The sequence below is a fragment of the Desmodus rotundus genome, chromosome X (assembly GCF_022682495.2).
Source record: "Desmodus rotundus isolate HL8 chromosome X, HLdesRot8A.1, whole genome shotgun sequence".
In the NCBI taxonomy this organism is placed as follows: Eukaryota; Metazoa; Chordata; class Mammalia; order Chiroptera; family Phyllostomidae; genus Desmodus; species Desmodus rotundus.
The window spans coordinates 90,274,397-90,292,235 of record NC_071400.1 but is presented as its reverse complement, the minus strand read 5'-3'; the positions used below and the strand labels follow the sequence as shown (position 1 = coordinate 90,292,235).

Below are 17,839 nucleotides of genomic sequence, written 5' to 3'. Positions count from 1 at the left end.
CCCCCAAACAAAAAAAATTCCTTAAGGACCACTTCTATTCCTCATTTGAAATGTAATCAAATCAATATTATTCCCACATTAAAGACAAGTTAGTAAAATAATTCCAAGTAGTACTGCATATGAGCCACAACTTTACCTCAACTATTTTAATTATGATTTCTGATTTTCCAGGATACAACAGCACTACATTAAGCTAGCAAGGAAAAAAAAATCACTAGCAAACCTGTGAAGATTTGGGGCTATTGTAATTTTTAAAGAATCTTTAGATAAACCATATTTACTAGAGGAATTAAGTAGAAAAACTAATGTTTGAGTTGCCCTATCCCTACCATGAACTGTATCCCAAAGAGTGAACTATTGAGAATTCTAAGAGGCTAGTTTCTTGTAAATATTTAAAAACTAGCCGATGGGCTCAGGTACATCCCACCGAGGTAAGTGTTTAGGAATGCCAAATAAGAAATGTGAACCACAACTGTTCTCTTAATTTCTGTTCTTTGATTTAACAATGTTTTATAGACCCTGGCTGGTGTGGCTCAGTGGATTGAGCCTAGGCCCGTGAACCAAAGGGTCACCAATTCAATCCCCAGTCAGGGCACATGCCTGGGTTGCAGGCCAGGTCCCCAATAAGGAGTGCACAAGAGGCAACCACACACTGATATTTCTCTCCCTCTCTTTCTCCCTCCCTTCCCCTCTCTAAAGAATAAATAAATAAAATCTTAAAAAAATGTTTCATAGAACCTCAGATTTTGATTTCAGAATTTGCACTTAGGAAATTATACTAAGCATGGAATGAGATATATTTTCTTGGAAGCCACGTGAAGGTTTATTCCCCTTTATATTACTTTTCACCACGGCAAAATTCTTTGAAGACCAGTAGAATAAAATCTTCACGTGCTACATGATGGATCTCTTTTAAAGTTGCATACGATTTCAAAGTGGCTAGTGAGGTCTAACTAGTCCAGCCCTTAGTTTCATTTTACTATTCTTGATAAACAAAAAACTAAATAAGGAAGGGTGAACCTAAATTTTCAGTAACATATAAGCCAAAAAAAACAAAACAAAACCCTGAACACACAATAAAATACATCCTAAACACAAAATAAGGTATAATATAGTTTGCAATGTGACATTGTCTTTATTGTATTTTTTCCACTGTAGCTCTTCCATTCAGAAATGGGAGACCATTTTTTCATTAAATTGTTATTCCCTCCTCTTTCCCCAGCTTTGGGATAGTTTGAAAAACACTCAACTTACATAAGTTGTTATGGAATTAAATTTTCATTTATACAGCATTCAAAATTGTAGCTCACATGTACATGATTTCTGAAATAAAGTGACACAATTTAATCTTTTTGTTCTGCAAAAATATTCCACATACATGCACATGATCAAAACCGTCTTCTTGGTTGAGAAATTTCCTATGTACAGTAAGTTTTAAAAAAAAGTTGACAACTCTATCAGTATTTCCGATGTCAAGATAACTGGGTGCCACCTAGTGTTCAACTTCTGCAACTACTAACCTTACAAATAAAAATTGCTATTAAAACCCAGGTTCTAAAATCTGCATCTTGGAAATGTTTTCTTGTTGATGTTTATAGTGGCAAAATAAGATCATGAAAAGAAGATACGTAATATCAAAATCAGTATAAAAATAGTCACATGATACTTAAATATGAAAAAGAGACCTAATCATTTGACTTCAAATGCAGATTTCTGCTCCCTTAAATTTTATCAAAACCACAAAGCGACATGTAGGTAACTGAAATATAGATTAAGTCACTGTACAGTCCATAGGCCAGTCAAAAGTAGGGCTTAACTATAATTCACAAGTATAGGGCAAATGGTTTATTTAAAACATCCATTTACTTACTGAAGTGGTCGAAGTAGGAAAGGTAATGAGTTTTTTCCTCTTTTTAAAAATAGTAGATGTGCTCTTTTACCCATAAGCTCATTACACCAAAGAACAAAGTGGGCTTAAAATTTACTTTAATTCAGCACTACCAGTTTTTAAAGAAATACCTTAGAAATAAATCAGTCTGCTTTAACAAACTGTACTCAAACTAAAGATAATTTAATCTTCTTTAACAGGGCACAGCCAAATCCAAATTGATCAATCCTTAGAGAAGTTGGAATGTAAAACGTCGAGGTCAATTTAGATCTGAAAGGGAAAAGAACATCAGATCAAATGAAAAATGAATTCTTATATTGCAGCAGTCTATCACATAAGGGAGACCCCTCTTCCCCTAGGTTATCTGGGAAACAAACCCAGTATGAGGAGGAATTTCTGTATACCATGCCTTTCTCAATTCTGGTCTGCTGCCAGTAAATCTTCACAACCTCCCTCAGAATGTTACACGTTATACCCAATACTGTTAAGAATCTTGTGGCTCAGGGTTTCCAAAAGGAGCAACATTAAAAAGAATAGCCCTAGCTATTATGGCTCAGTGGATTGAGCACTGGCCTGTGTATCAAAGGGTTGCTGGTTCGATTCCCAGTCAGGGCATATGCCTGGGTTTCGGGCCAGGTCCCCAGTAGGGGGCATGCAAGAGGCAACCACACACTGATGTCTCTCCCTCCCTTCCCCTCTCTCTAAAAATAAAATCAATAAATCTTAAAAAATAATAATAGAATGATGTACGAAGCATTAGTATAGTACTATATGTTTAAAAATTCATAAATGTATGTGCATGTCATAATATTTTGAAGATGCATCAAAATATAAGATGGATTGATGCACAAATGAAGATATAGATAGATACGTGATAAATCACGTATAGGAAAAAGTTAATTGTACAATCTTGGTGGTGGGTATCACTTGGGATGCCTAACTCAGCCCAAGACCAGTCTTTGTATTTTTGAAAAGCTCTGGTAATTCTGTTGCATAGTCTTGGTCAGGAACAACTGCTCTAGATACACGAAAATTTCCTTTCAAGCAAATCAAACATTAGTGTTATTTTTAGACTTATATATACAGGTGGTTTCTGAACTACATTTTTATTTACAGGGGGTTGAAGAGCCCATACCAAATGTGGTGGTTATAATACCACCCCAATTATTAAATAAACTTATATTGCCAAAAACAAAGTTTGAATTTCACTTAAATATGGTAAGAGCAGAATGGCAATGAGACGTTTATTCTCGTGAGCACCACTGTTTTACTGCTAAAAAAATAAAATAAAAATAAAAAATTTCTCAAAATATACACACCAACTCCAAACCAAGAGTTTGCCAATAGTGTACTTCCATTAGATAAAAATTACATAATGGCAAAAAGACCTTGATTTTAACAAAGCTTTTAATGTATGCTGTAATTTCAAAGCTTCTTTTCAAGCTGGTTCACACGTTTCTTCTTTTAACATACTAGTATTTCAATTGAGAGAAGGCATGTTTCTGTGGTAAGATCTTGTATTTCTTACAACTAAGGTTTTTAATAGCTATCACTTTAGACACACTTAAAAAAGATTTTATCTATTTATTTTTAGAGAGAGGGGAAGGGAGGGGGAAAGGAGAAGGAGAGAAACATGGATCAGTTGCCTCTCACATGCGCCCTGACCTGGGACTGAACCCGCAACCCAGGCACGTGTCCTGACCATGAATTGGACCAGTGACCTTTCACTTTGCAGGACGACACCCAACCAAGTCACAAAGGTCAGGGCTCTTCAGACACTCTTAATTAAACTAGGTATGCTTCCAATGCCTAGCATTTATATTGTCAAAGCAAAGATCGATCTTTCTAGGAAGAAATGCTGAAAATAGATGAATTCTCACAGTATAAACAGTCTGACTAGCTGTCTACTGAGTATTTATACCCTTATTTAAGTGTTCAACATTCTTAGATTAAAGGAAGTTAGGGTGTAAAGAGCTGGTTTCTCTATGGATAATTCACAAACAAATGTTGAAATATGCAAGGTGCATCTACTTACATCATCAATGTCTTCATCATCATCTCCAATGTCATCAAACTGGATTTCATCATCATCGCCAGGACCAAATGTATCAGTTTCATTGATTTTAGCTGAAAACGATAAAAATATACTCATTTAACATAACCAAGATGTTATAAACCTGCAGCCTGGACACATGTCCTGACCAGGAATGGAACCTGTGACCATTTGCTTTGTAGAACAACACCCAAACAGCTAAGTCACACAGGGTGGAGCCATCTGTTGCTTCTTGTATGTGCCCTAACCTGGGATCCATCTTGCAACCTTGGTGAATGGGGACAATGCTCTAACCAACTGAGCTACTCATTCTGGACATAAAGGCATGTATCCTAATGTTTTGGAGATGCATCAAAATATAACACAAAACATCACATTATTTTCACGATAACATGCAATAGAGTTTCCCGCAAAGTTAACTACCATGCGAAAAATGTAGGCTTTCAAAGTAGTATGCAAAGTGTATTTCCCCTTTGATAAAGTTGTGAGGGACTTATTTTTGTTTTACTTAAGTTTTCTGCATTAAGCACACATAACTTTTGTATTGGGAGAGGAAAACAGAAAGGTGGCTTTAAAAAACCCTATGGGATACTATGATACTAGGGTAAGATGAAGATTGGCTTTTAAATAAAAATTGACAATAGTACCTAATTACTATCCTCGTTTCACATTTAAAGTAGAACACTTGACAGTCTCTTTGAGAAAGGAATTTTAAAGAAATAGCGTAACAACTTTTTCTTTGATTGCTATTATGAAGAAGCCCAGGGTTTACAAAGCATAACTTCTCATGTTAAGTACTATATATTTATTAGAAACAGAACCCCAGTTATTTTCTTAAGGCATCTAGTACAGGTGTTTGGTATACGCAGTCAGACTTAAATCAAATCATGTAAGCACAAAAGTAAATATGCAAAATCCACAGAACTCTACCGAAATTCATTCATCTTAATACCACCAGGTAATAGCACCACGACAGGTTAATATAGTAACTCAGACATTACCATGCTCCGGAAGCTCGCCATACGCCTTCAAACTTCTCGCTTCATCTGCATTGTATTTTAAAATTACATCAGCTTTATTGTCCTTGAAAAAAGAAAATAACTTTTAGACGTAATTATGGCAAAATATTAAGTTTTCTCCTATACTCTGAAAAACATCCTTGGGTTTAACCCACTATGAAGTTTGCTGCATAAATGAATAATGATCAAAAAGCTTAGGGAAGATATTCACAGAACTCACTTTAATGAGAGCAAAACTGTGCAGACCTTATGTTGTAGATTTCTCACCATTACCCTTTGATTAGAAGTCTTCTGAAATACAAAAACTTCAGGGACCATAATTTACAGGGTGATTAAACACTGTAATTCAAAAATTGAGACTGGGCCCTGGCTGGTGTGGCTCAGTAGATCCAGTGCCTGCCTGCGAACCAAGGAGTAGCCGGTTCGATTCCTGGTCGGGGCACTTGCCTGGATTGCAGGCCAGGTTCCCAGTTGGGGGCATGTGAAAGGCAACCACACATTGATCTTTCTCTCCCTCTCTTTCTCCCTCCCTTCCCCCCTCTAGAAATAAATACACTCTTTAAAAAAAAAAAAGAGAGAGAGAGAGAGAGAGAGACAGAGAGACTGGTATAATGACCCAAGGAAACTAATAATACACATTTCCACGTATCAGTGGTTCTTAGGGTAGAACTGATCAGAATCTCCAATGGAACTTTTATACCTCCTGAAGATAGATTCGTAGATATGAAGTAAAGCCATGAATTTTTATTTTAAAAAGCTTTTAGAGTGTTTCTGCTACACAGGTTCCACTGAAAACTACCGCTTTAAAATAGTTACACTTCCCCATTTGAAAAAAAAAAAGACTCAGTTAAGTAAGAAAAAAGGGCTGAAGCTGATTGTTTCAAAGGCAACAAAAATGATCACAGTGATGCAAGGGTAGTGTGACTCAGACCTGCACTTCATAAACCGTAATGTACCTAGAAACCCAGGGGAGCTTGTTAAAATGCATATTCTGATTTAGGTGGCTTGGGGTAGGGTTCAAGGACCTGGATTTCTAACAAGTTCCCAAAAGTTAACGATGCTACCGGTCCCTGGACCACCTCTTTAAGTGGCAGGGGCAGAGAACGATCATGGGAGATTAAGAATCAAAAAACGTTAGTCCTGGCTGTCATTTTCTATTCAGAATATTATACCTTTCAGAACCTTGGTTTCCTATCTGTCAAACAGGGAACTAATTATTCTCCCTATTCCTGGGGTTACTTTTGGGATCAAAGTAAGAAAATGGACATTAAAATTACATGAATTTAAAGCAGGCTTTCTCAACTTCAGCACTACTGATACTTTGGGCTGGACAATTCTTTGTTGTAGAGACTGTCCTTTGTACTGTTAAGATATTTAGCAGCATCCCTGGTCTCTACCTACTAGATGCCAGTAGCACTGTCCCCCTCCCTCAGTTGTAACAACCAGAAATGTCTAAAGACACTGCCAAATGGCCACTGGACATTTAAAAATCACCCATGGATGAGAACCACTGATTGAAAGTAAAGATTTTAATTTTTTTATTCTGGAATATATATATGTATTGTTAAAAAATCAAATTACGACCAAGGTTATAAAAACAGAAACATTTTATCACTCACAATGTGATTTAACACATGGTGATGAGTTCCAACAGGTTTCACAGACCCACAATGTCTTCAGGTTGAGATCAAGAGGGGCAACTAACATTTCCTTATGTAAGTGCTCATCTAAATTCAGAGTACATACTGCAATTACCTGTGTCTTTGCCTTATTCCCCCCAGCAGTAGGCTGTAAGCATCTTGTGGGATGGGAGCACAAATCATTTAGCTGTAGCCCCATGGGTAATGGTTTCCAGATTTTGATTTCAAGATGTATATAATTTTTAAAAAATTGGGGTGGGAGGGCCAATACAAGGTGATTTTTATTTTGCCAACTAAGAACACTAACAAAACTATTACTATACCCTATCACTTATTTTGAAAAGGAAACTTTAAATATCAAAAAAGAAAAAAGAAACCATTTGGCTTCATTAAAAATCTACATGGCCTGTATTTCTTCTACAGTGAAAATATAAACTCCACAGACTGGCATTTGGGGTACCTGGGATACTTCCAAAGTGATGAGCATATTCTAGCACATCCCCAAGCCATAAATAACTAGCCCTTACGAAATGTTTGCTGATCCAGTGATAAGGGGCATAGTGGGCTGGGACTGGTCATATATGGTTATGGCTCATGTTCCCAACATTAATGGATGATCACAATCAAGCAAATGAACAATAAAACTTTTATTTTATTTTACCTGGTAATCTCGCAGACCAACCAGTATTATATCTGACGTATTTATCCAAACCTATAAAAGAAATAAAAATAAAGAATCAAGAGCAATGCTTAGTCAGCATTCCCATAAAATGCTAATCATCAAAACTGTGGGCAAAGTAATTATTATTTAGAATCATATTTGGTTTCTTGGGGAAAAAAATCCCCCAAAACAAAAATCTGTAGCAAGCGGCTGTGCCTGTTTAAACTTTTCTGTAATTTGGGATATTAAAACAATATTCTAACTTAATTATTTGGCAGTTTACTAAGTCCATAGAAATGATGATTAGTTTAAAAATTAAGGGATTTTTTTTTCATAGTGAAGCACTCTTAAGTGGTTAGTTATCCATTCATTACATATTAAGAGTATAAAATTAGAAATGTGGCCCTGGCCAGGTGACTCAGCTGGTTGTAGCATTGTCCTGTATACTAAAAAGTCGCAGGTTCGATTTCTAGCCAGGGTATATACCTAGGTTGTGGGTTCAATCCCTAGTCAGGGTGTGCACGATTGATGTTTCTCTCCCTCCCTCCTTCTCTCCAACCAAGAAAAACACATATCCTCAGGTGAGGATTAAAAAAAAAAAAAGTTAGAAATGTGGCCTCATCTCCCTCCCTCCCTTTCTTCTACTTCCCCTACCCCTTTAGTATGGTAATGTAAGGATTAACAAACCAAAAACATTTTTTAAAAGTAATAAAATCAGACTTGGAAGGACTCTTAACCAATGTAATAAATCTGCCTGAATACCTACTAATGACTAATGGGAAATTAGTCATTACTTTCTAAGGTAGCCCATTTGTGATCACAAAATTCAGGAAATTTAACATTAATATAACACTTAATAGCACCCCAGCCTTTCCCCCCATCTTTCCTGACACTAACAATGTATTAAAAGCCAGGTCATTTGTTTTGTAGAGTCCCTCAATTTGAATTTGTTGATTATTCCCTCATGATTAGATTCAGGTTAAACATTTTTGGCAGGAATACAACATAGGTGATGCAAATGAATCTTTAGATGGAATTTGTAAATCACTGTTCTACTGAACTCTTCTGGGAACTTATGGGGCCTTTGGTCTGTAAAAACTGTAGAGCCATTTTCCCCTCCCATAACGACAATTATGTATTAAACTAAAACAAATCCCCACACCTACCTTTTTTCTCAATTTCCCTCTGATGTGACACAACCTCTTTACACCATCAAAACACATTGCTTCTAAGCGCCCATTTCCCAACATTTTGATTACTTGAGCATATTCTGGGGGAGGGAAAAGAATATGGTATAAGATATTGTTCAACTTTTGATAAAAGCAACTTAGCAGTCTACATAAAACTGACTCTAAGTATAGGTGCACTACTTGGGAATAAATATACGCAAGTACAAAAAATACAAGGGAATGATAAACCCCGAGCTAGATAATGGCAGAGTCACGACCAAGACTCTTTGACAAGCTGTCTCTCTGCTACCAGAAATATTTTAATTATGAACTCACTTTGATTAAATAGACTGACTACTGTCTTCATGACTGTTTGCTTTACTTTTCGGACATCAAGGTGGTTTATCCCCAAATGTACACGCTACACCTCCTCCATCTTTCATCTTTGAAGCCTTTCCCAATTTTGGATCTCCTTTCCCTTAGAACCTTTAGAGGCCAATCTCAACACAACACTTAGTACATGTGGCAAATAAAAGTAGCTTAAATGTTAACTATGTCTTTGTTAAGTTAGAGTATCTTAGTGATTATTCCACTGTTTTTGTAAAGCCAAAGATGTTATCAGGCAAAATACCAAACTTTTAATTAAAATCTTTCCAAAAAGGTACCCAGGAAGCCAACTGGTTTCACTGCCATCTGAAAAACCAAGATTATTTATGAGCATTAGCTTTGCGCATAGGCCTCTTCTATCATTAAATGACAGAGGACATGGGGCGGGGGGGGGGGGGGGGGGGGGGGGAGTGCGCACCCCAGGGTCACACACATCACTTCAGAACCTTTAGCTTACTTAAGTTGTACATTAGACTAACCCCCAAAGAGGATATCCAAATATTGGTAAATACTGAGATATAATTTTGAAAAGCTCAACTGTGAAGCTGACATGTGGAAGTAAGTTAGACTACATGCAGTGAAGTGAACCTAGCGCCTCAACATGGCTGGTCAATTCAAAGACCGCCTCTCTTCCAAAGCGATGGTCAAAATCAAGTCAACTGCTAACGGGCTAGAATGACTTAAGGTAGGCGTGTCAAACTCATTTTCACCAGGGACCACATCAGCCTTGTGGTTGCTTTCAAAGGTCCGAATGTAATTTCAACTTCTTAACAGTTAAGGAGTAATTACATTTATAATACAGTCCTAAAATTATTTTGGCCCTTTGAAGGCAACAGTGAGGCTGATGCGGCCCCTGGTGAAAATGAGTTTGACACCCCTGACCTAAGGCTAAAAAACAAAAAGGCCTCTAAGCCAGAAAACATGTTTCATTTTTTAAAAAATTTTTATTGTTATTCATTTTCATATGGCATGAATAAATCACCAAAGTTCTATAAAAAGACAATTAAAAAAATTTGTTAAAAAGTTCTAGGAAAAAAACCTGCTGGAAATTATTGGAATAACTGGAAAATTTTGAAAATGGACCATATACTGGATACATAATATACTCAAAATCACCCGAGTGTTCTGTTTTAGTTATGTAAGAGCTTATAACTGTTCTTAAGAGACATGATGAAGTAGTAAGGAAAAAGTATTATGATGTCCGCAACTATCAAATGGTTCAGGAAAAACACATACATACCTAGACAAAGGGTAATTTAAAGGAAGTTCAATGTACTAAATACTGCAACTTATCTGAAGGTTTAAAATTACTCAAAATAGAAATACAAGAAACTAGTATTACATATTTTGGTCTGGCACTTACAAAGTCTTCATCGGTTTGGAAAAGTCAGTCAAATGTTCAGTTTCATTTTATTGTATTTTATGAAAATTATACGCTAAGGACACTGGAGAAGTGAGGGAAAGGCTTCTTCAGATTCATCCCCCGAGTATCGACGGTCTACTGCACATACTATGTAGTGCTATTTACTATCAAAACAGGTCTAGTAAACCATGGATTATCAACCATCACTTTTGAGGCTTAATTCCCTCTGAGCTGTATAGTTCATTCTTAGAAATGAGTATTCACACAAAACAATGAAATCTACGTATTTACAGACATACCGAGTATACCAGGAAATGACTACCAAAAGAAAGGCTCTGGAGAAGTATGGGGATGAGAAATGGAAAAAAGCAAAAAGGTGTGATTCATTGCTCTGGATTATGACTAGTATCCCTCTCATGATTAGAAATTGAAATTCCATATTTAAAAAACAAAAACTATTACTAAAAGAAACCTATGTTATGAAAACGCTTACCTTGTCCATCTTCTTTGAATACCAGTTCTCTTTTTTCAGATTCATTCTCATTCTTACCCCTACGTCTATTTTTACCTCCTTTACCTAGTGGTTTTAAAGAAAGAAAAAGACATTATCTGCAAAACAGTAGGAAAAGAAACTAAATTGAGGCTTATGAAACATTTTTTTTTAAAAGTCACATTAAACTATTAACCTAAGTTAGTCACACAATCATAATAAAATTTACAATCTCCAATCATATTAAACATATACACATTGCCATTCCTGGACTCTTCTTAGAAATTCCTTTTGGAATATTTCTGACATAAAATACAAACAAACCAAAGCAGGTATTAATTATATAAAAGTATATAGAGCCCTTGCTGAGGATATCTGCATTCTATGATTGAATTGCCATGGATCACAAAGACGACGACCACTTGGTTGACTACACTGCTCAGCAAAACCCTCCCTCGGTGGCTCACATGAGACAAGGTGGGAGATATAATGGGTCTTTTAAAAAAGATTTATTTATTTATTTTTAGAGAGTGGGGAATGGAGGGAGAGAGAGAGGGAGAGAAGCATCAATGTGTGGTTGCCTCTCATGCGCCCCCTACTGGGGACCTGACTTGCAACCCAGGCATGTGCCCTGACCAGGAATTGAACCAGAGACCCTTTGGTTCGCAGGCTGGCGCTCAATCCACTGAGCCACACCAGCTAGGGCTGGGTCTTCATAAATTTAATAAAAATGCCTTGTCTCTGTCGTACCTGACCTCCTCACCCAATGAAAGGTGTAGGAGATGACTGAAAAGAAAAGAAAAAGGGCAAAGTCGTAGTTACTGGAATGGGACACACTAATTGTGTGGTGGTAGAGAAAGAGCAACAAGTCTGGCAATTCCGAGTTGAATTTTATCCTACTGCCGTAGTATACATTAAGCAAGATATTGGAAGTTAAAAAGCCAGGTGCTAACTGCGTAAACTTGAAAGTAACTAAGATGTTCTTCACTAGGTAAAGAAATAAATTGTGGTACTTCCATACAATGAAATATTATTTAGCCATAATAAAAAGAAATGAACTACCAAGGCCCTGAAAGACATGGAGGAACCTTAACTGTATACTGCTAAGGGAAAAGAAGCCAATCTGTAAAGCCTAAATAGTATGACTCTGTAACATTTTGGAAGAGGCAAAACTATAGAGACAGTAAAAATATTAGTAGTTGCAAAGAGTTGGGGGAGGAAGAGGAGGAAGGACAGTCAGAATAGGTGGAAGACAGGGGATTTTTAGGGCAGTGAAACCATTATTCTGTATGACACTGTAATGGTGGATATGCCACTATACATTTGTCAAAACCTATACAAATGTACAACATAAAGTATGAACTTTAACATAAGCTATGACTTGAGTTAATAATAATGCATCTAGACTGGCTCATGCAAGATGTTAATAGAGAAAACTGCTGGGGGGGGGAGTACATGGGAACTTTGTACTTTCTGCTCCATTTTCTTTTTTTTTTTTTTAAAGATTTTATTTATTTACCCCAGGAGAGGGGAAGAGAGGGAGAAAGAGAGATCAATGTGTGAGAGATACATCAATTGGTTGCCTCTCACATGCCTCCAACTGGGGACCTGGCCCATAACCCAGGCATGTACTCTGACTGGGAATTGAACCAGCGACCTTTCGGTCTGCAGGCCAGCATTCAATCCACTCAGCCACACTAGCCAGGGCCACTCTATTTTCTATAAATATGAAACTGTTCTAAAAAATAAAGTCTATTAAAAAAAAAACCAAACACAAGAAAAAGCAAGGAACAACAGGGATGCGATCAGCAAAATCCAAATTGTGGGGGCAATTCTACGGGACAGTCTGTTTTCACCCCGGCTGGTGTGGCTCAGTGGGTTGAACTCTGGTCTGTGGAACTGAGAGGTCACCAGTCCATTCCTAGTCAGGGCATATGCCTGGGTTAAGGGCCAGGTCCCCTGTTGGGGGGGGTGGTGTGTGAGAAGCGACGGATGAATTGATGCTTCTCATTCATATTGATGTTTCTCTCCCTCTCTTGGTCTCTCTCCCTCCTTCCCTTCCCTCTAAAAAATCAGTAAAATCTTTTTTAAAAAAGACAATGTTTTCAACAGAAGACTTTATGAAAAACAGAAAACACAAATGGATGTGGAACCTACAGATTAACAGAAACTTAAAAGACATACCAACCAATGGCAACGTGTAGACCATCTCTGGATCCTGATTTGGTGTGGATGGTGCAAGTTTAGCCATGAATTGATGGTGCCTGGGGTCAGGACATGAGTACATGAAAGTTCCTTAAACTAGTCAACTTTTGTATATATTCAAAATCCTTCCTATCATAAGCTTAAAAATAAATAGAGCATAGTGAAGAGCATATAAAGCCACCATTAATGTAAAACATTCATATTCATATCTGCTTATATATACATAAAATACCTCTGGAAGGGCATATACAAAAAGGGTTAATGCCTGTGAGAAACAGAACTAGTTGGCAATGGGACCCATTTAGGAAGAGAGATTTCATTTTTTTAATACTTTTTGAAATTTGACTCACGAATATATTTACTATTCCAAAACTTTTAATAAGAAAACACTTCAACAAAAAGCAGAGCTGTGACATGACCCTCTGGGTGGGAAAACTGGTGGGAAGGTCACTGTCCTTATTACATGTAAAATGAAGCACACTGAGTTTAGTTGTGAGAGGAAAGGAACTTGGAAGCAACCAAGATGTCCTTCATAGGAGAATGGATAATCTGTGGTATAGCCATACAACGGAATATTATTCGGAGGAATAATAAAAGGAATATTTCTGAGAAGGAAACAAAGAGAACTGTGACCAGATATAGAGGGAGGGAGGAGTAAAGGATAATACTGGGAGTTTTCACAAAAACCCCTCAGGATCTCTTTCAGCCTCTAAAATGAGGGAGTTAGAACAGAAGATCAAGATACCTACTATTTATGATTCTAGAACTCCTCTAGATACTGTTGTCCTTCCAAATCTGTCATCCTCCAACCCCGTGAATTTTTCATATTTTCAATAATCATACTGCTAATCATTTCTCAACTCCCCCTTTTCTGACAACTTTTAAAGTGTCACTCGTATCATTTTGAGCTTTCGTCAGCCCCCCCTTCATTATGCCCACGCCACTGGAGCTTCATTAAGTCCAAATTCCTACCTTCTCCTCGGCCACTCCCTCGGAAAATTTATTTTTCTCTCATCTGTCACTTCTATGCTGATCAATTTTACATATCAGCCCCATTTCAATTAAGCCTTGCTCTCCTATTTCTAAAGCTCAATTTTATTTAAAACACCATTTACCTTCTTTTACAAATCTGGTTCTCAAACCACATGCTTGTTTCTGTTAGTGGTACCATAACTATCTTAAAGAATGGAAGTCTCTCAACCTATAAACATGACATCAACCTATCTCTCAATACTCCTCTTCTATTACCTTATGCTTCAATCCAAGTTGACTATTCACTGTTTTAGTAACTTGCCCCTAACAAGCCTGCCTATGAGATAGATACTCATTTATCTTTATTTTACAAGATAATGCGCTTTGGAAGGTTAAGTGCATTATCCTTCGCACTTAATAATAAGTGCATTATTAAGTGGTATGTCTGAGGCTATACCATGTGACCTGAGATCTGGGATTATGAAACCCCAGTGACTATTCTTTTAACCACCATGCAATGCCACCCATTTACTTGTCACAGTCACCTCATGAGGTAATAAGTCATTTACCCCTGGTTTACCAGTGAGTTCATCCAAGTTCAGAGAACTAACCAGTTTACCATTAGTCAGTGAGTGTGGGTGATGATATTCAAAGCTAACCTTCTTTTGTTCTTGGCCTCCACATTATGGTATCTTTGCACAGCATTTTGTTCCAATTCCAGAACCTAAGACACGTTGGCAGCCATTTCCAAAAATGACTATAAGTGGTAGTGACACTAAGGGACAGATACGAAGAGTGTGAAAGCAACAAAAATTTCACAGCCCAAACAGAATCAAGAAAGTGCACCTGGCCACTATTAAGACACACTTTGCCCTGGCTGGTGTGGCTCAGTGGATTGAGCAAAGGCTGCTGTGAAACAAAGGGTCTCCAATTCAATTCCCTGTCAGGGCACATGCCTGGGTTGCAGGCCAGCTCCCCAGTGGGGTCCGCGCAAGAGGCAACCACACATTGATGTTTCTCCCCCTCTTTCTCCTTCCCTTCCTCTCTCTAAAAATAAATAAAATCTTAAAAAAAAAATAAAAATAAAAAAGACACACTTAACTTCTTGTATCAAGTGCACTTACCCTCGGTGCAGTCTCACAATGTTCTGTGCGGTGGTTGTTAGGTGGTCCTCTAGAATTTCCTGACCCACCCAGAGTCCTTAGAATTCAGTATTTGAGGCATTACTAAAACTAATTTCCTAGGAAGAGAAAAGTAGCTTCTGCTTCAAGCCATTAATCATGCCAGATCTTCAAACTAGAGTTAGGGCAGAATCAGACCTGCTTTGTTCGCTGAGTTATATACTTGACCTGGCAATTCTTTGAATAGATCATTCAAGAGTAGTCCATATATTCCTAAAGGAATGGTGATTTTAAAATCAAAGGTAGTAACATCCTCACAATGTGGGAGCACCTTACCCTACATGCTCTTCTGAATGGGCCAAAGGATACCCTTTTTCCTGAGGTAATAAGCTGACAGAATCTAGAGGAAATAAGCTAGCAATCAGTCCAAAGCTAAAGTCTTCTGACACACAGTTCATGGTAATTTATATCCTCACTTGTACAGCCATCATCAAAACTATATTCATTCACAGGGCTTCTGGCTTTTCCAATGAAAAAAAAAAAACCAAACAAACAAATTTATTCTACACTAAGCCTCATCTCATAAAATGCAGGGTTCTTGAAAAGTACCAGTCCTCTAAGTAAGAGAACAAGTCAGATTAACTGTTTTTACATACACAGGAACAATAAATACTAAGTTCGGAATGGTGGTTACCTTCAGGAAGAGGAAGCAGATTGGGGAGCGAGACAGAGGGCTTTAACTGAATCTGTGTTGTAATTCTCAAGTTCAGAGTAACAGATTCCCAGGTATACACTGCATTGTCCTATAATTTTTACACACCTCAAATATTACTTATAAAAGTAATTCATCTTGTTAATTTACCAGAAATAACCATACCCTTATCACCCCCCTATCTTATTGCCATGTAATGGAATGACCTTTAAAAGAGGTCAGTGAACTAGATAGGATTTAATGCATAAGTCCTGTCCCCTTGGAACCAAATGGGAACCTATTATTCACCTAAGTGTGGACTCGACAGAAAGGGGGTGACTTAAACCAACAAATATTTATTGAGCATCTACTAAGTGTCAAGTGCTAGCAATCCCATGTGATTAAGATAGGTACTATTTTACTGCTCTCTAGAGCTCACAGTCTAGTGAAGGAATTGGAAATCTTGTGCTATATATGAAAGTGACAATAAGATACCCATCAAAGTAACTGAGTTTACCATCTTGGAGGGAATAAAGGTTTATACAGGTTACAAGAAAACTATGACTTTTAAAACCCTATTCTAACACCCCACCTTTCCCAGAATAATTAGCAGCAAAGTCCTTGCTACTAAATGGGCCTACAAGTTAGATTTCTAAGGGCAATAAGGTAGCATGCACTGAAGGAACTGCACTAAATTTTGCACAGAATAGCAATGAAATATCCTGAGGGATAAAATGTGTAGTGACAGCTACAAAGGAAATGAAGAAGAATCCCTGGAGCCGGCTATGAAGCAGAAGAGAGAACAGAAGTAGGTCAGGTTGGGGGTGCGGGGAAAGGTGGTCTCAGGATGAATAATGAAAGGAAACTTCTGGTGGATTCTGAAAGATGCTCCTCTCCTGTCAGAAACAGTTTTCTTAGTTTCTACTAGGGAAATTTCCTTTGAGAAATTATAAAGATGTTTAAAAAGCAGAAACACTCAAGTCTAAAAAAAAGGGAGAATTTCTTTAGTACTGTTCTGCTTTCATCTGGATTAGGCTATTTTGGAAATTCCAAATAAACTTATCCTCAAGCCTGATAATTTGTGAATGTTTAACTTCAGAATGGAGGGAACTTAAAGGTCTTTACCCCCAGCACTATGTATACAATGTATACTATGTATACTATGTATACACACACACTCGCGCAATCTGAAACAAAAGTAGAGAACTAGGCTAAATATGAAACAAGTGTTCTGAGAGGACAAAAGTTAAATCCCGTAAAGGGATAGGGAAGGGTAAATCTCTACAATGTATCCAGTTTTGCCCACTGTTTACATGAGGCGCAGTCTCAACAATATTCAACAACTGTGCATAAAGAAACCCATGCAGGAGTACCTACCTGGTGGTGGTCACTAAAGCAAGTATCACCCCCTAAAAGTTAAGAACTGCTTCCAGCGTTTAACTCTCCTTGCCGGGGAAGGCCCAAGGACGTGCATTTGCGAAGGCCCGGCCACCCAGGGGAGGTCTCCCCGCAGGTCCCCAGCGCGCCGCGGTCACTGTGGCGCGAATCAGGATCAAAACCCCCACATTCTCCCGCAGGAGGCCCTACAAAAATGGCGTCGGCTCCACCCCAGTATGACCAAACTGGAAGACAGGAGTAACTTCCCAGCTCCTCTCCCGAGCCCAGAATCGCGTCCGGACCGCCCAGCCGCCTACAGGCAGGGTGGAGAAGAAGGTCACTGCGGCCTGGGCTGTCCCGAAGCACCAGCAGCGCCGGGAGATCGGAGCGAGCGGAGTTAAGGTCCCGGGGTCCAGGCGGCAATTACCTTTATTCTTGGGCATGGCGGTGACAACGGCCTCGCGGCTTTTCCCACTCCTATCCTGGCGATGATGGCGGCGGCGGCAGCGGCGGCGACTCCTCCAAGGGGCGCGAGAGAAGACGCGTGGAGCCGCGGTACAAAACAGGCGCAAGAGGCCGGCTCGCGTGCGCGGGAGAGTCTCGCGACCAAGCCCTTCCGAATCGAGCCTGCTACCACGCTCGGCCGCAGCAAATGGCGTCGCATCTGCTTGCGTCGCTTCTCCCCGCCTTCCAACGCCGCCTGGGCCCGCCTCCCCCCCCCCCCCCCCGGTCTTTTTTGCGCAGGCGTGGCCAACTAACTCCTATTGTTAAAACTTAAGGACTCGCTCTCCCTGAGCTGTCAC

At 38.6% G+C, this 17,839-nt stretch overlaps 1 protein-coding gene across 2 annotated transcripts; it reads right to left on the bottom strand.

Moving 5' to 3' along the window:
- Window positions 1-1,100: 1,100 nt before the first annotated feature.
- EIF1AX (eukaryotic translation initiation factor 1A X-linked) lies at window positions 1,101-17,718 on the bottom strand. Of its 2 annotated transcripts, XM_045203245.3 has the most exons (8): window positions 17,464-17,718; window positions 12,855-12,934; window positions 10,674-10,757; window positions 8,428-8,531; window positions 7,262-7,312; window positions 4,943-5,024; window positions 3,924-4,015; window positions 1,101-2,158 (listed from the first exon to the last, which is right to left on the bottom strand). In XM_045203245.3, the coding sequence occupies exons 2-8, from the start codon at window positions 12,919-12,921 to the stop codon at window positions 2,153-2,155; spliced, it is 486 nt and encodes a 161-aa protein (XP_045059180.2). In that variant the 5' UTR covers window positions 12,922-12,934; window positions 17,464-17,718; the 3' UTR covers window positions 1,101-2,152. The 2 variants fall into 2 exon arrangements, with proteins under 2 accessions (XP_045059180.2, XP_024425686.2); XM_024569918.4 differs by lacking the exon at window positions 12,855-12,934 and having other exon boundaries at window positions 17,464-17,714.
- Between the last annotated feature and the right edge of the window lie 121 nt (window positions 17,719-17,839).

Coding starts and splice junctions, on each gene's coding strand:
- EIF1AX (XM_045203245.3), bottom strand. CDS start 12,921: ATGGCTAAACTTGCACCATCCACACCAAATCAGGATCCAGAGATGGTC. Junction 8,532..10,673: donor ATTCAAAGAAGATGGACAAG/GTAAGCGTTTTC, acceptor TCCCTCCCCCAG/AATATGCTCAAGTAATCAAA. Junction 4,016..4,942: donor TGGCGAGCTTCCGGAGCATG/GTAATGTCTGAG, acceptor TATCGTTTTCAG/CTAAAATCAATGAAACTGAT.